At 67.0% G+C, this 13,772-nt stretch overlaps 8 protein-coding genes across 8 annotated transcripts; 4 read left to right on the plus strand and 4 right to left on the minus strand.

The window, feature by feature from the left end:
- Window positions 1–356: 356 nt before the first annotated feature.
- MICPUCDRAFT_35710 (uncharacterized protein) lies at window positions 357–1,401 on the minus strand (the record flags this gene model as incomplete). The annotated part of the gene is made up of 2 exons (XM_003062192.1): window positions 357–1,128; window positions 1,262–1,401. 2 exons carry the CDS (start codon window positions 1,399–1,401, stop codon window positions 627–629), a joined length of 642 nt encoding a protein of 213 aa, XP_003062238.1. The 3' UTR covers window positions 357–626.
- A 118-nt stretch (window positions 1,402–1,519) lies between these two features.
- On the plus strand, window positions 1,520–1,879 carry MICPUCDRAFT_51868 (uncharacterized protein; the record flags this gene model as incomplete). The annotated part of the gene is made up of 1 exon (XM_003061993.1): window positions 1,520–1,879. The coding sequence occupies one exon, from the start codon at window positions 1,520–1,522 to the stop codon at window positions 1,877–1,879; it is 360 nt and encodes a 119-aa protein (XP_003062039.1).
- A 92-nt stretch (window positions 1,880–1,971) lies between these two features.
- Window positions 1,972–4,495, minus strand: MICPUCDRAFT_48467 (uncharacterized protein; the record flags this gene model as incomplete). The annotated part of the gene is made up of 3 exons (XM_003062193.1): window positions 1,972–2,739; window positions 2,916–4,046; window positions 4,136–4,495. 3 exons carry the CDS (start codon window positions 4,493–4,495, stop codon window positions 1,972–1,974), a joined length of 2,259 nt encoding a protein of 752 aa, XP_003062239.1.
- Window positions 4,496–5,368: 873 nt separating this feature from the next.
- Window positions 5,369–8,065, plus strand: MICPUCDRAFT_29042 (uncharacterized protein). Its single transcript, XM_003061994.1, has 2 exons — window positions 5,369–5,422; window positions 5,757–8,065. Exon 2 carries the CDS (start codon window positions 5,817–5,819, stop codon window positions 6,903–6,905), a length of 1,089 nt encoding a protein of 362 aa, XP_003062040.1. The 5' UTR covers window positions 5,369–5,422; window positions 5,757–5,816; the 3' UTR covers window positions 6,906–8,065.
- Window positions 8,066–8,201: 136 nt separating this feature from the next.
- Window positions 8,202–9,470, minus strand: MICPUCDRAFT_51871 (uncharacterized protein; the record flags this gene model as incomplete). Its single annotated transcript, XM_003062194.1, has 1 exon — window positions 8,202–9,470. One exon carries the CDS (start codon window positions 9,468–9,470, stop codon window positions 8,202–8,204), a length of 1,269 nt encoding a protein of 422 aa, XP_003062240.1.
- A 195-nt stretch (window positions 9,471–9,665) lies between these two features.
- Window positions 9,666–10,488, plus strand: MICPUCDRAFT_51872 (uncharacterized protein; the record flags this gene model as incomplete). Its single annotated transcript, XM_003061995.1, has 1 exon — window positions 9,666–10,488. The coding sequence occupies exon 1, from the start codon at window positions 9,850–9,852 to the stop codon at window positions 10,486–10,488; it is 639 nt and encodes a 212-aa protein (XP_003062041.1). The 5' UTR covers window positions 9,666–9,849.
- Window positions 10,489–10,654: 166 nt separating this feature from the next.
- On the minus strand, window positions 10,655–12,750 carry MICPUCDRAFT_21064 (uncharacterized protein; the record flags this gene model as incomplete). Its single annotated transcript, XM_003062195.1, has 4 exons — window positions 10,655–11,224; window positions 11,408–11,657; window positions 11,815–12,191; window positions 12,385–12,750. The coding sequence occupies 4 exons, from the start codon at window positions 12,748–12,750 to the stop codon at window positions 10,655–10,657; spliced, it is 1,563 nt and encodes a 520-aa protein (XP_003062241.1).
- A 430-nt stretch (window positions 12,751–13,180) lies between these two features.
- Window positions 13,181–13,528, plus strand: MICPUCDRAFT_51874 (uncharacterized protein; the record flags this gene model as incomplete). The annotated part of the gene is made up of 1 exon (XM_003061996.1): window positions 13,181–13,528. One exon carries the CDS (start codon window positions 13,181–13,183, stop codon window positions 13,526–13,528), a length of 348 nt encoding a protein of 115 aa, XP_003062042.1.
- Window positions 13,529–13,772: the final 244 nt, after the last annotated feature.

Here is a 13,772-nt window from a genome sequence, read left to right on the forward strand (position 1 = left end):
GCGAGGCGCGGCGGAGGGAAGGACCGACGACGCGGGGGGCGGCGACGACTCGACGAGGACGTTGACGACGCGTGGGAGGACTACGAGAGAGGGAGGGGGACGATGGACGTGGACGGCGAGTGGCGAGACGCGGAGCGGCGAGAGGTGGGAGAGGCGCGGGGCGGGGCCCGGGGATGGGTCGATCCGCCGCCGCCGCCGCCGCCGCGGAGGGCGCCGCTGTCCGTCGCGCCGTCGCTGCCCGCGTCGATTGGCGCGGTCGAGGAGGAGAACATGGAGAACGTCCGACTCTCGCGCGGCGGCGGCGGCGGCGGCGGCGGCGGCGGAGGGAATCGATCGCCGCCGCCGGAACACCAATAGCGAGCGTCCTGTTATGTTAACTCATCGAGGCGAGATCGTCGTCGCTACACGGAATAGACTAAGGTGCGTTCTATACACTGGTCCCCATACGACCGCGTTGGCGAGGTGGACGCCGACCCTTAAGGACTTTTGCCGGCGCATCTCTCCGCCCACCCCTCGCTTTCAATCCCCGCCATCGATGCCTTTCAACTCCAACTGACGCCTTTGAATTCCACCCCGACATTCGCTTGTATAGAACTACACCCCTAAGGTAAATCTTAATACGTCCGCTACACGCCCAACGCGGGCGCGCCGTCCTCCGCGACGGTCTTGTGATCCCCCGGCATCGGCTTCGTCTCGTACACCGCGGTGACGATCATGTCGCGTCGGTTCCCGGTCCCCTCGCCGCGCAACCCCACGAAGAAGATCTCCGTGACGCCGTCGCCTCCCCCCGTCTCGCCTCTGAAGTTTCGCGGAAAGTGCAGCGTGAGACTCGCGCACGCCTGGAACTTCGTGAAGTCGGTCTGATACTCCAGCACTCCGTCGAAGTCCTCCGCGAGGTCGAACGACTGCGTCGGCGTCTTGCGCGACGCGTTATCGCAGTTGATATCCCCCGGGGCTTTGTTCACGAAGACGTTCAGCCGCGACGGCGCCGCGCCGGCGGTGGTCAGCCCCCCGATCACCATGATGCCGCGAACCTTGACGTCCGAGACGAACGGCACGTGAACGATGAGCTCGGGGTCGTCGTCGTCCGAGCGCAGCGGGACGACGTCGCGGTTCAGACGGTCGTCCCTGCGCGCGCGAAGGGACGGAGGGAGGAGGGAGTCAGGGAAGGAGGGTCGGGGGGTGGACGCGAGGCGCGCGCATCATGTCGACTCCGGGGAAAAAACGGATCTGAGGGGATCTGACGGGTTCGAGCGCGCACCACGGTCGGAAAACCCTCTGTGCCGCGTCGTCGTCCTCCGCGTTCAGCGCGGTGATGCGCGGGTGGTTGACGTACCCGTGCAGGGAGCTGCCGCCGCAATCCGACCCGCCGCAGTCGTGGTCGTGCGAGCACGTCTCCATGATGGTCTGACGGCTCCGAGAAAAATTGAAGCCGTTTTATGCTCGTCCGCGGCACACGCCCTGCTCGTCACACACACATCTCCGCGCGCGGCGCGGCGCGGCGCGGCGTCCGTCCTCGATGGCGCACACCGGCGCCGGCCCCGCGGCGAAGCAGGCGGCCGCGAAGGCCGCGGCGAAAGCCCTCGGCGGCGTCGGCGTGACCCTCGGCGTCGCCTTCGGCGGCCTCACCGCGCTCACCGCGCTCGCGACCGCGGCGTCGCGAGCGGTCGTCGTCGCGCGCAAGCGATCGGCCGGGCACGTCTGCCCGCGATGCGACGGGCGGAAGTACCACGAGTGCTCGACGTGCCGCGGGAAGAGAGCGATCGAGTGGCAGCCTCTGAAGGGGCCGACGATGCGACGGCTGTGCGTGTGCCCGACGTGCGGAGGGAAGACGGGGCTGCAGAAGTGCCTCAACTGCGTCGGGCAAGGGTTCGCGTGAGAGACGACTGACGATGGATTAGAAATAGATTACCAGCCGCCGTCGGCGACGACGCGAAGGCGTAGACGTGACTAGCTACCGAGGCTCACGGCTCACGGCTTCACGGCCGCGAACGCGACCCCCGCGCGGCATCTCTCCGCCGCGCGTTTCAACTCCGCGTCCGCGTCCTCCGTCCACGGCCCCCACGGTCCGATCCCCTGCACGCGCTTCCACTTGCGTTCTTGCAGCGTGCGCAGGCGCGGCGAGTCCCCGACGCCGGTGGCGAGAATCAGCATCGCGTTAGACGGGAGCGCGTCCCACACCTTACCGACGCACGCGTCGAGGTCCATGAGCGCGGCGTCCGCGGCGATGGACTCCTCGACGTCGTCGTACGCGTCCTCCTCCTCCTCCTCCTCCTCCTCCTCCTCCTCCTCCGCGCCCTCGGCGCCCTCGGCGGCCGCGTCGCCGTCGTCTTTCGGTCTCTTCCGCGGCGTCTTCGCGTCTCTTCCCGTGTGCGCCGCCCAGCGCTTGTTGCTCTCCTCCAAGTGCTCGTAGTACCCGTACAAGTGCGCGAAGACCACGTCCGCGCCGTCGCCGCTCGCCCCCGCGGCGTCGGCGTCGGCGGCGTCGGCGTCGGTCGCGGTCGATCGTCGTCGAAGCGGCTTTCGCACCTCGGCGACGATCGCGTCCGTCGCGGCGTCGTCGTGCGCGAGCGCGCGCGCGTCCGTCTTCACGACGATCCCGGTGCCCACCCCGGACGCGAGCCGCCGGACGACGTGCTCCTTGTCGATCACCGCGCACCGCTTCCCCGCGCCGGTGAGCGCCTCGAACACGCTTCCGCCCTCGCTGGACGGCTCCCCGAACCCGGTGCCGAAGACGAACTGCCGCGGGGGGGGGGGTTCGCGGGGATAGCGTCGGTCAGTCGAGGGCGTCGTGACCGGTCGAAAACGAGGCGCGGGGTGAAGCGAGCGGGATGAGAAAGAAATAGAAAATCCTTAAGGAATGGCGTTCACCACGCGAACGGGGTCGTACGGGTGGCGGTGTCGCGCACGTTTACCTTGAGAAGCGCGAGCTCCATCGTCGCGCGCGCGTCCGCCACGGAGTCGTGCGTCCCCTCCTGAATCTTCCGCCCTAAAAACTTTTCCGTCAGACCGCTGAGCTTATTTCGGTACGGCGGCCCGCGCTTGTGCGGGTACAGCGCGACGGTGTCCACGCAGTTGGCGTGCATCATCTTAAGACGTTTCAGGTCGTTCTCCAGCGAGTGCCCCACGAGAATCGTCTCGGCGGCGATCAGCTCCAATAACTCCCTCTGCACGTCCCGCAACGTCGTCGTGACCCCGCGCATTTGCTCCGCGGTGATCCCGGAGTGCGTCGTGTTGTAATCCGTGATCGCCTCCTCCGGCATCACGAGCTTGTCGTAGATCACCGCGCCGTCGGGTCCCACCGCGGACGCCCTCGCGAGTTCCAGCTTTTTATTCTCTCCGACGCCGCTGTAGCACATCTCGCAGTCGATCGCCACCATGGAGAGGTGCGGCGCGCGCGCGATCCCCCCCCCGCTGGGCTGCGTCACGACGTATCCCTCCGGGACGACTAAGCGACGCGATCGATCGTCGACGCTCGCGTCTCCGCCCGCTGTGTCGCCGCCGTCGCCAGCCGCGTCCGCGCCGGCTGCGTCGCCGCCGCCGCCGTCGCCGCCCGCCGCGCGCGCCAGACGCGGGACGGGATACTCCATGTCCGCCATGTCCGCGGCGGACAGGACGTAGTGCGACGGCGGCATCGGCATCTCGCGCTTGCACAGGTCCGCGGCGTTCGTGCTGCCGTACGGCTTCCTCTTCGTCGCGTCGTCGCCGCCGCCGCCGCCGCCGCCGCCGCCGTCGTCGCGGTCGCGGTCGCGCTTCTTCCCCGCCGCGCGATCGCGATCCTTCCTCGTGACGCCGTCCCCCCTCGCCGATCCCTTGTTCGCGTCCACGCTGCACAGCAGCGCGCGCGCGACGCACCACGCGTTCCCGGTCGGGTTATCGAACGTCGTCGCGATCGGCGCGCCCAGCGCCCCGCGCACGCGCGGCGTGTGCTCCGCGCTGGACGCGCACCTCAAGGGTTCGCGTGAGAAAAGCGATGTCGGGGTGGAGTTGAAAGGCGTGAGATGGAGTTGAAAGGCGTCGAGGACGGGGATTGAAAGCGAGGGACCCTGGGCGGAGAGAGACGACGGCAAAAGTCCTTAAGGATCGGCGTTCACCACGCCGACGCGGTCGTATGGGGACCAGTGTGAGATAGAACGCGCCTCGTCGCGTCGATCCCGGGCGCGAGGAGCATCACGACGCGCGACACGAGCGGCTTGTTTCGAACGAACGCCCACCGCGACGGGTTCGCGCCGTGGTCGGTCATGACCCAGGTCACGAGCTCGTGCAGCGCGGAGAGGCGCACGCCGCCGCGCGACGCGCCGTCGGGCTTGAGCGTCACCTCCGCGCGCGCGTCGGCGCCGTAGATCTCGCGCGCGACCTGGGCGCTTCTGATGCCGTCGGCGTCGGCGTCGGCGTCTTCCTCCTCCGCGTCGGGGCCCGCGAGGGTCTTCGCGCGCGGCGGCGGCGCGCTCGGAAGCGCGCCCTCCTCGGACTCGGACTCGGAGTCGCGTTCCATCCCCGCCGCCGCGAAGGGATCGGACGACGTCGACCCGCGCGCGTCGTCGGAGTGATGGATGAGATGCATCGTCGTCTCGGACTTCACCAGCGGAGTTCGGAGCCACGGCAGCGGCAGCGGCAGCGCCCGCCATCGCCACGAAGCCGCGAGCGACGTTTCGGTCACCGCCTTTCAACCGGAGGAGATCACGCGATTGATTGATAGGTTGCTTCCGATCAACGATATCGGTCAAACGAGAATTCCCGCGTCAAAAAATATCGGCGACTGCGACTGGAATGCGACGCGGCAACCCGCAGCGGTCTCGTCTTCTCTCGCTCGACCTCGCCGGCGTCCGCACTCTCGCGCGCGCTCTTTGCCCGAGCCCGCGTCGATCACACTAGCTCACGAACGAAACGCGTGTCTCCGCACACGCCGATCGCCCTCGCGACTTTTACCGCGAGCGATCACATCACGCGCGCTTAAAGACGCGAACGCCGGGAGCGCGCGCATTCCGCGTTTCTCGAGACTCTAGATCTTCGTCGTCTCCGACCGCGCGGAGAACGGCGTAAGGATGCAGCAGGGCGGATACATGGCGCCGCCGCAGGGGTACCAGATGCCGCCGCAGGGGTACCCGCCGCAGCAGGGGTACCCGCCGCAGGGATACCCGCCGCAGCAGCAGCAGTATCAACAGTGCGTCTCCGCCTCGCTTCGCGGGGAAATTCCATCCTCGGTCGTCGCAATTCTTCCAACACACCATTTCCCCGGCATCCGACGCGCTGACGCGCTGACCCCCCTCCTCGTCGTCCGCTCTCCAGGATGCCGCCCCAGCAGATGTACGCGCAGCAGCAGATGTACGCGCAGCAGCAGCCGCCGCCGCAGCAGCAGCAGCAAGGGGACTGGAAGCAGCAGCTCGCGCTTCCCGCGCGAGACGAGCGATACCGGACAGAGGTGCGCGCCACCGCCGATCGATCGCTCCCCCGCGTCTTTCCCGTCGTCTCGTCTCCCTCCCCGGGCGCGGCGCGTCGCGGCGCATTCGACGTCGCCTCGGCCTTCCGCGCGCGCCCTCGCGACGCTTCGCGGCGTCGGGAACGCGGCGACGCGCGTTTGGAGGGCGCGGCGACGTCGCGCCGCGCGGTCGAGCCCGCGATCGCGCGCTTGATCGCGCGCGTCGCCTCGGACGTCGCGTCGCGCAGTCAGTCCAAAGAACACCATCTTCCTCCTCGCGACTGACTGACCTTCCCTCTCTATCCCCTCCCTCGCCGCGCGCTGCTCCTCACTCCAGGACGTCACCGCGACGAAAGGCAACGAGTTCGAGGACTACTTCCTGAAGCGCGAACTCCTCATGGGAATCTTCGAGAAGGGCTTCGAGCGTCCGAGCCCGATCCAGGAGGAATCGATCCCAATCGCGCTCACCGGGCGCGACATCCTCGCGCGCGCGAAGAACGGCACGGGCAAGACCGCGGCGTTCACGATCCCCGTGCTCGAGAAGGTGGACGTCTCGAAGAAAATTATCCAGGCGATCCTCCTCGTCCCAACGCGCGAGCTCGCGCTGCAGACGTCGCAGGTGGCAAAGGAGCTGGGGAAGCACCTCGACGTGCAGGTCATGGTGACGACGGGCGGGACGTCGCTGAAGGACGACATCATGCGTCTGCATCAGCCCGTGCACATCGTCGTCGCGACGCCGGGGAGGTTGGTCGACCTCGCGTCTAAGAACGTCGCGAAGCTGAATAACGCGACGATGCTGGTCATGGACGAGGCGGATAAGCTGTTGTCGCCGGAGTTTCAGCCCGTGATAGCGCAGCTCATCGATTTCCTGCCGCGTAACAGACAAATTTTGCTCTACTCGGCGACGTTTCCGGTCACGGTGAAGGAGTTTAAGGACCGCTACCTGCGCAAGCCGTACGTCATCAACCTCATGGAGGAACTCACGCTGAAGGGCATCACGCAGTACTACGCGTTCGTCGAGGAGAAGCAAAAGGTGCACTGCCTGAACACGCTCTTCTCCAAGCTGCAGATAAACCAGTCGATCATCTTTTGCAACAGCGTGAACCGCGTCGAGCTTCTCGCGAAGAAGATCACCGAGCTCGGGTACTCGTGCTTTTACATCCACGCGAAGATGCTTCAGTCGCACCGCAACCGCGTGTTCCACGACTTCAGGAACGGCGCGTGCCGTAACTTGGTATCGTCCGACCTCTTCACGCGCGGCATCGACATTCAATCCGTCAACGTCGTCATCAACTTTGACTTCCCGAAGAACAGCGAGACGTACCTTCACAGAGTCGGTCGCTCCGGACGGTTCGGTCACCTCGGCATCTCGGTCAACCTCATCACGTACGACGACAGGTTCAACCTGTTCAGGATCGAGCAGGAGCTCGGGACGGAGATTCAGCAGATCCCGCCGGTCATCGACCCGTCCGTGTACTGCCGATAAGTCGTCGTCGTCGTCGTCGCGCGCCTCTCTCTTCGCGAGAGAAGCGCTCGACGCGGCGGCGGCGGCGGCGAAGGAGGAGGAGGAGGAGGAGGAGAGAAGAACGGAACGATGAAGACGACGATTACGGTTACGAACGAAAATAAGTAACGGTGTACAAACGAAAGCGAGAGCGAAGGAACGGCGTTCACCACGCGAACGGAGTCGTATGGGAAGCAGTCTCACCTTCGAGCGTCGTCGAGACGCGAACGGATTTCTGGTCGATGGAAGAGGAGGAGGGAGGAGGTTGAGATTCTATTCTCCCCTCCCTCCCTCCCGCCGCGCGACGATACATTTTGAACGTCGTCGCGCGGTGATCACGAGAACGACGACGACAGACGACAGAACGACGACAACGCGCGACGACGCGAGATGCATGATGAGTTTTCAAAGAGATGCGGCCGGAGCGGGCGCGCCGCCCCCGTCGCGCGGATTGGTTTTTTTTCAATCCGCGCGATCGGCGGCGACGCCGCTTTCGGCGCTCGCATTTATAGCAGAACGATGCGCGGGATTAGATCCTGAGCACCACACACACGAAACAGAGAAGAAAGAAAGGAGAGCCCCGCCCGCCGCGCGCCGCGGGGGATGGGGACGGATGGACGAGGAGGGAGGAGGACTCGGAGACGAGGAGGATGGGAGGCCAATCGCGACGCTGTCGACCAGCGGAGCCCGCCTCGGAGGAAACACGACACGACACGACACGACAAGACTCGAGAAGAGCACCGCGCGAACGGAACGGAGGTAGAGCGCGCGCGAGCTCGCGGGGTTGAGCATTCAAGAAGACGCGAGCGCCGCGGCGTTTTCTCTCTCTCGACGAGGGAGGGAGGACGTCGTCGGCGCCGCGCGCCGCCGCGGAGGAGACGCGTCTCCTCGCGGCGGAAGATCCGCCGCGGCGGAAGATGGAACGTCAACCGCCGCCGCGGATCGGATCCGATCCCATCGCGTTCGACGCGCGAGCGAGTGTGCGCGTTGCGTACCACTCGCGCGGCGCGTCGAACGCGAGGGCGGGACGAGACGACGCGCGTCGCCGACCTCGCGGAGGACGGCGGCGGCGCGGAGGAGGATGGAAAAAAAACCAGATTTTTGATTTTTTTAATCGAAGAAAAAAACGAACGCTTCGGTTCACCATCGCGTCCGTCGTCCGTCGTCCGCGCTATCTATCTCGCACCGACCGCGTCTCGCGCTTCTTCGCTTCAGCGATTTTACGCCGCGGTACCCCCCCGCCGTCCCGTCCCGTCGCGTCGGTCGCGTCGCGTCGCGTCAGTCCCCGCCGCCGCCGCCGAATCGCTTCCCGACCCAGATGGTCTCCCCGCTCGGCGTCAGCAAAAAGTTGTCGTCCCGCAGCAGCCCGCGCGGGATGATCACGTGACGATACGCCGCGCTGCACTGGTACCCCACGCGGTGCGGGACGTACGACGCGAACAAACCCCACTTGTCCCCGCACCCGTGCTCTTTCGCGACGCGCACGAAGTTTTCAATCTCGTCTTCGCCCCAGTCGCCGTGCCACGTGTCTTCGTTCGGCTTGTTGTGTCGGTAGAAGAACGCGTTGGGATTCTTCAACAGCATCCGCCGCGCGAACTCCTTCGCGCTCTCGCCCTTCGACGGCTTCCGGTCCGCGGCGCCGCTTCCCCCGCCGTTCTGTTCCCACGCGCTCGCGGCGTCGTCCGCGATCCCGAGCTCCGCGCGCGTCTTCGGTTCGACCCACCCGCGGAAGTGTCCGGACACGAGCGGACCCGGCTCTTTGACGCCCCGCAGCTCGCACCACTCCAGGCACGTCAGGTGCTTCGGCTCGTCGAGGTAGTCCTCGCACGCGGCCGCGATCGCGGCGTCGGAGGCGTACTGCCCGCAGGCGTCGGCGCCGTCCGCGTTGGAGGCGCGCTCGCCGCGCTGGCGGCGGGATTTGCGCGGCGGAAGCGCGGGCGCGGGCGCTTTTTTTTTCCGCCGCCCGTCGCCGCTCGGCGCGCGTCGGACCGCGCCGCCGCCGGCGCCGGACGGCGCGGTCGCGAGCGCGCGCGCGGTGTCGTGCACTCTGAGCGATCGGAGCACCTCCTGGTTCCTTCGGATGTTCTCCTGCGCGCGCGGGGGGGGTCGGGGCGGGAGGACGGTTTGACGAGGTGAGCGGGGTGCCCAGATTCGAAACGCCATCGCGACAGACGACGGACAGGACGCGCGCACCTCGCGCTTGCGCTCGTACTCGTTCACGGGCTCCGCGGAGGACTCCGCGATCGACGCCGCGGGCTGAGCCGTCGTCGCCGCGACGATCGCGACCGGCGGCGCGTCCGACGCGGAAATGACCTTCCGCGGTGCCTTTTTACGCTCCGGCGCGGGCGCGGTCGTCGTCGTCGTCGTCGTCGTCGTCGTCGTCGTCGCCGCGATCGGCGGCTTCTTCGGCGACGGCGACGGCTTCTTCTTCGCGGACGCGGCGTTCGGCGAGACGATCGCCGCGGCTAACTTCGCGCACGCGTTCTTGAGCTCCGGGCTGATCGGGACCCGGTTCTCTTTCGTATCGCTCGGGGGTAGCGTCGACATGACGGCGGCGCCGCGACGAATGCCGCGCGCGCGGGGTCGTGGTGCCTGTATTCAAAAAGTCCGCGCGGTGTCCTCGTGCCGAGTCATCACTGCAAGCGTCACCGTTTCGAGTCGACTTGTCAGAGGGGAAAGATTGCGCGACGCGTCGCTCCCGGACGTCTCTCCCCCGCGCTCATTCTCGCGCGCGGGGTCACGCCGTCCGCCCTCGCGCGCTCGCTCGCGCCCTTCATCGACGCGCGCGCTCGCGGCCCGTCGTCCTCGCGCGCGTCGTCCCCGCGCCCGAGCTTCGCGCGGCGTCACGAAACGAAAAAACATCACGCCACCCGGCGACTCCGACACCCCTCTCGGAAAGAATCGTTCCCATCCCGCGCGACGGACGATGCCTTCCACGCTGACGCACGAGCGCGCGCGCCACGCGCGCTTGAGGCAGGCGGCGGAGCGCAAGCTCGCGCGGTTCGAGCGCCAGCGCGCGGTTCGAGAGACGTCGCGCGAGCTCGAGCGCCTCAAGGACGAGTGCGCGAAGCAGATCGCGCAGATCGACGACGACCGCGCGCACTCGCTTCGGCCGTCGTGGCAGTTGCCTCCGGGGTTCAAGTGCGTGCACTTCGCGGGGCAGGGCGAGTTCTACTGCGTCGTCGCGTGCAAGGGCGACGCGTTCGTGAGCGTCGTCGACGGCGAGACGTCGTTCAGGCTCGGAAGCACGCTGCTGACGAAGCGCGGCGCGCTGGGATGGGCGCCCGTCGACTGCTGCTTCCTCGCGTACGAGACGCCGATGAAGGCGCTGGAGGCGCCGTTTCCGAAAACGGCCAAGGCGTTGACGTTACCGCGGGTGTTGTTGAAAGTCACGACGACCGGGAACGCGTACGAGGAGCACAAGCGGCACGGCGGCGTGACGAGGTGGACGGGGAAGGTGGCGCTGTCGCGGCTGACGGTGACGCGCGTCATGACGGATGCGTTTCGGCCAGACTTGCGAGACCCGACGTTCTTCCGGATCCGGAAGTCGTTCGGGAAGGCGTGACGGCATAAAGAAGTGGGTGGTCGCGTACGTGTACGTGTATCATAGGCGGCGCTATGACTGGATTGGAGAGTGTCGTTGTACAGATCGCGCGAAGGAATCGGAACGGAAAGAATAACGCTCGATGGGCGTCGGTTACGTCGTCGTCGTCGCGACGACAAAACCAAAACTACCCTCCCATCGCGTACGAAGGCGCGGAGAGATTAATCACCGTGCTCTTCGTCTTCGTCATGCACTCGATCGAGTTCCTCACGCCCTGGGACCCGATCCCGCTGTCTTTGAACCCCTGGAACGGGAAGTGATCCGGCCCTCGCGCGGGCGGCCCGTTGATTTGCACCGTCCCGGTTTCCATCGCGTCCCCGAATCGAATCGCGCGGTCCACGTCCCTCGTGAACACGCACCCTTGCAAGCCGTACTTCGACTCGTTCACGTACCTCAACGCCTCGATCTCGTCCGTCACGCGCACGACGGGCACGACCGGCCCGAAAGGCTCCTCCCAGCACAGCCGCATGTCGTCCGTGACGCGGTCGACGAGCGTCGGCCAGATCAGATTCTCTTCGCGTCGCCACGACCCGGTCATCGCCACCGCGCCCTTACTCAGCGCGTCGTCGACTAAACCCTCGATGAAGTCCGCGGACTTGGCGCTGACGACCGCGGTGATGTCCGCGTCGTCCTCGGGCTGACCCACGGTCAGCCTCTCGACTTTCGCGATCACCTTCTCGACGAGCGCGTCGGCGATCTCCTCGAACGCGACGACGAGCTGAGGGTCGAGCGGGGTGGAGTTGAAAGGCGTCAGAAGCGGATTTGAAAGGCGTCATAGGGTCGGGCGTTGAAAGCGAGGGGTTGTTGGGCGGAGAGAAACGCCGGGAAGTAAAGTCCTTAAGGATCGGCGTGCACCACGCGAACACGGTCGTATGGGGACCAGAGTGGAAATAGAACGCGCCTTCACCGCCGTGCACCGCTGCCCGCTGTACGAAAACCCGCCCTTCACGATGGCCGCCGCCGCGAGGTCCAAGTCCGCGTCCGGGAACACCACGCACGCGTCCTTCCCGCCGAGCTCCATCTGTATGGGGACCATCCGCGCGTTCCTCGCGACGCTGATCCCGGTGTCGCCGCCGGTGAACGAGATGCAGTTGGCGCCTCGGTGAGACGTCAGGTAGTCCCCGATCTCGCTGCGTGGGTGAAGCGATCGGTCAGTCGAACGTCTTACCAGTCAAACGTACGTTGAATAGGAAGCGCGGGTGAAGAGTGACGACGGGAAAAGTCCTTAAGGAACGGCGCGCGCCACGCGAACGGGGTCGTACGGGAAGCAGTCGGAAGCGGTCTCACCTCCCGCGGCCGGTCACGACGTTGATCAGCCCCGGCGGCATCCCGGTGAGCGCGGAGGCGAAACACTGCGCCGTGAGCAACCCCGCGACCGCGCCCTGCGTCGGCGGCTTCACGACGACCGCGTTTCCCGCGATGATCGCCGGCGCGATCTTCGACACGGCGAGGTTAACGGGATAGTTGAACGGCGGGATGCACAACACGACGCCGAGCGGCACCTTCGTCACCATGCACAGCTTGCACCGCGACGTACCCTTCCACGCGTCGCTGTGCAGCAGCCCTCCCTCGCTCAGCGCTCGGAGGCCTTCCTCCGCGGCGTAGTCGACGAGGTCGGCGCTTCGCGCCACCTCGGCTTTCGCGTCTTTGGCGGATTTGGCCACCTCGGGGTCGTTCCATACAAAGCGAAGTCGGGGTGGAGTTGAAAGGCGTCAGTTGGAGTTGAAAGTCAACGCGGGCGGGTATTGTGAGCGAGGGATGGGCGGAGAGATACGCCGGGCAAAGTCCTTAAGGATTGGCGTTCACCACGGCGACGGGGTCGTACGGGGACCAGTGTATAGAACGCGCCTCGATCACGAGCGCGTCGGCGATTGGCTTCCAGTGCGCGCGCATCAGCGCCGCGGCGCGGTGGAGCGCCGCCGCGCGCTCGTGAAGCGGCGTGCGCGCCCATCGCTTATGCGCCATCTTCGCGCGCTCGTACGCCTCGTCGACGTCGTCCGCGGTGCACGCCTGGAACGAGAACGCGGGCGCGTTCGATCTCGACGGGTTCGCGTTCGTGACGACATTCGGACGACGCGAAGACGCGCCCGCGGGATGATCGGCGGCGGCGGACGCCGAGCGCCACTCGCCGTCGCACAGGAACTTGTACGATCCGTCGGAGGCGTCGCGCAGCGGCGCGTAGAACGTCTCGTCGTCCACTTCGTCGCACGGCGTCGTCGTCATCGTGGACGGGGAGGCGAGGGGTTCTGTCGAGGTTGCCGTCGGACCTGTCCGAACGATGGTGATGATGTCCTCTCTCTCGCTCTCACCAAGCGCCGCGACGACGACGCGGCGACGCGAGCGGACGCCTCTCCTCTCGCGGCGGCGCGCGGTTCGCGCGCCGCCCGAGCTCGGGTCGCCGCGAGAAGAAGCGCGCGCGGCGGCGGCGCGTCCGCGCGTCGTCCGTCTCTCTCGAGGCGCCGCGCGCTATGACGGGCGGCGCGGCGGCGGCGTCGGACGCGGGAAAAAACCCTGCAGAGAGAGATCCAGATCATCTGCCGACGCTCGCACTGCCCGTCGCCTCTCGCTTCCCGTCACAAGTCACTTCAGGCCGCGCGTCTTCCCCGCCGCTCCCCCCGCGCCGTCGTCGCCGCCGCCCGCCCGCCCGCCCGCCATGACGTACTACAGCGTCCTCCCCGCGGAGTACGAGGAGACGCGCGCGACGCCGCAGCAATACGCGTGGCCGCTCGCGCACGTCACCACGACGGGTTACGACCACGCGACGTCCGCGCCGCCGCCGGGGACGACACACGACACCACCACGAGCACCGTCGCGGCCGCCGCGAAGCTCGTCGCGGGCGAGTGCCACTCGCTCGTCGCCGCGCTGTGCGACGAGCTCGAGGAGGCGCGATCGCGCGTGGGCGTGCTCGAGCGCGCGCTCCATCGCGCGAACCAGCGCGCGGTGCGTTCTATACACTGGTCCCCATACGACCGCGTTCGCGTGGTGAACGCCGTTTCTTAAGGACTTTTGCCGGCGTGTCTCTCCGCCCAGGGTCCCTCGCTTTCAATCCCCGCCCTCGACGCCTTTCAACGCCAACTGACGCCTTTGAACTCCACCCCGACGTTCGCTCGTATGGAACGACCCTCAGATCCACGAGCTCGGGCGGTACGCCGACCGCGTGAGCGACCTCGAGCGCGACCTCGCGGAGTCGCGGCGCGCCGCGGGCGGGCGCGAGGAGGAGGTTCGGACGCTGCGCATGAGCGTC

The sequence above is a fragment of the Micromonas pusilla genome (genome assembly GCF_000151265.4).
Source record: "Micromonas pusilla CCMP1545 genomic scaffold MICPUCscaffold_11, whole genome shotgun sequence".
Lineage (NCBI taxonomy): Eukaryota > Viridiplantae > Chlorophyta > Mamiellophyceae > Mamiellales > Mamiellaceae > Micromonas > Micromonas pusilla.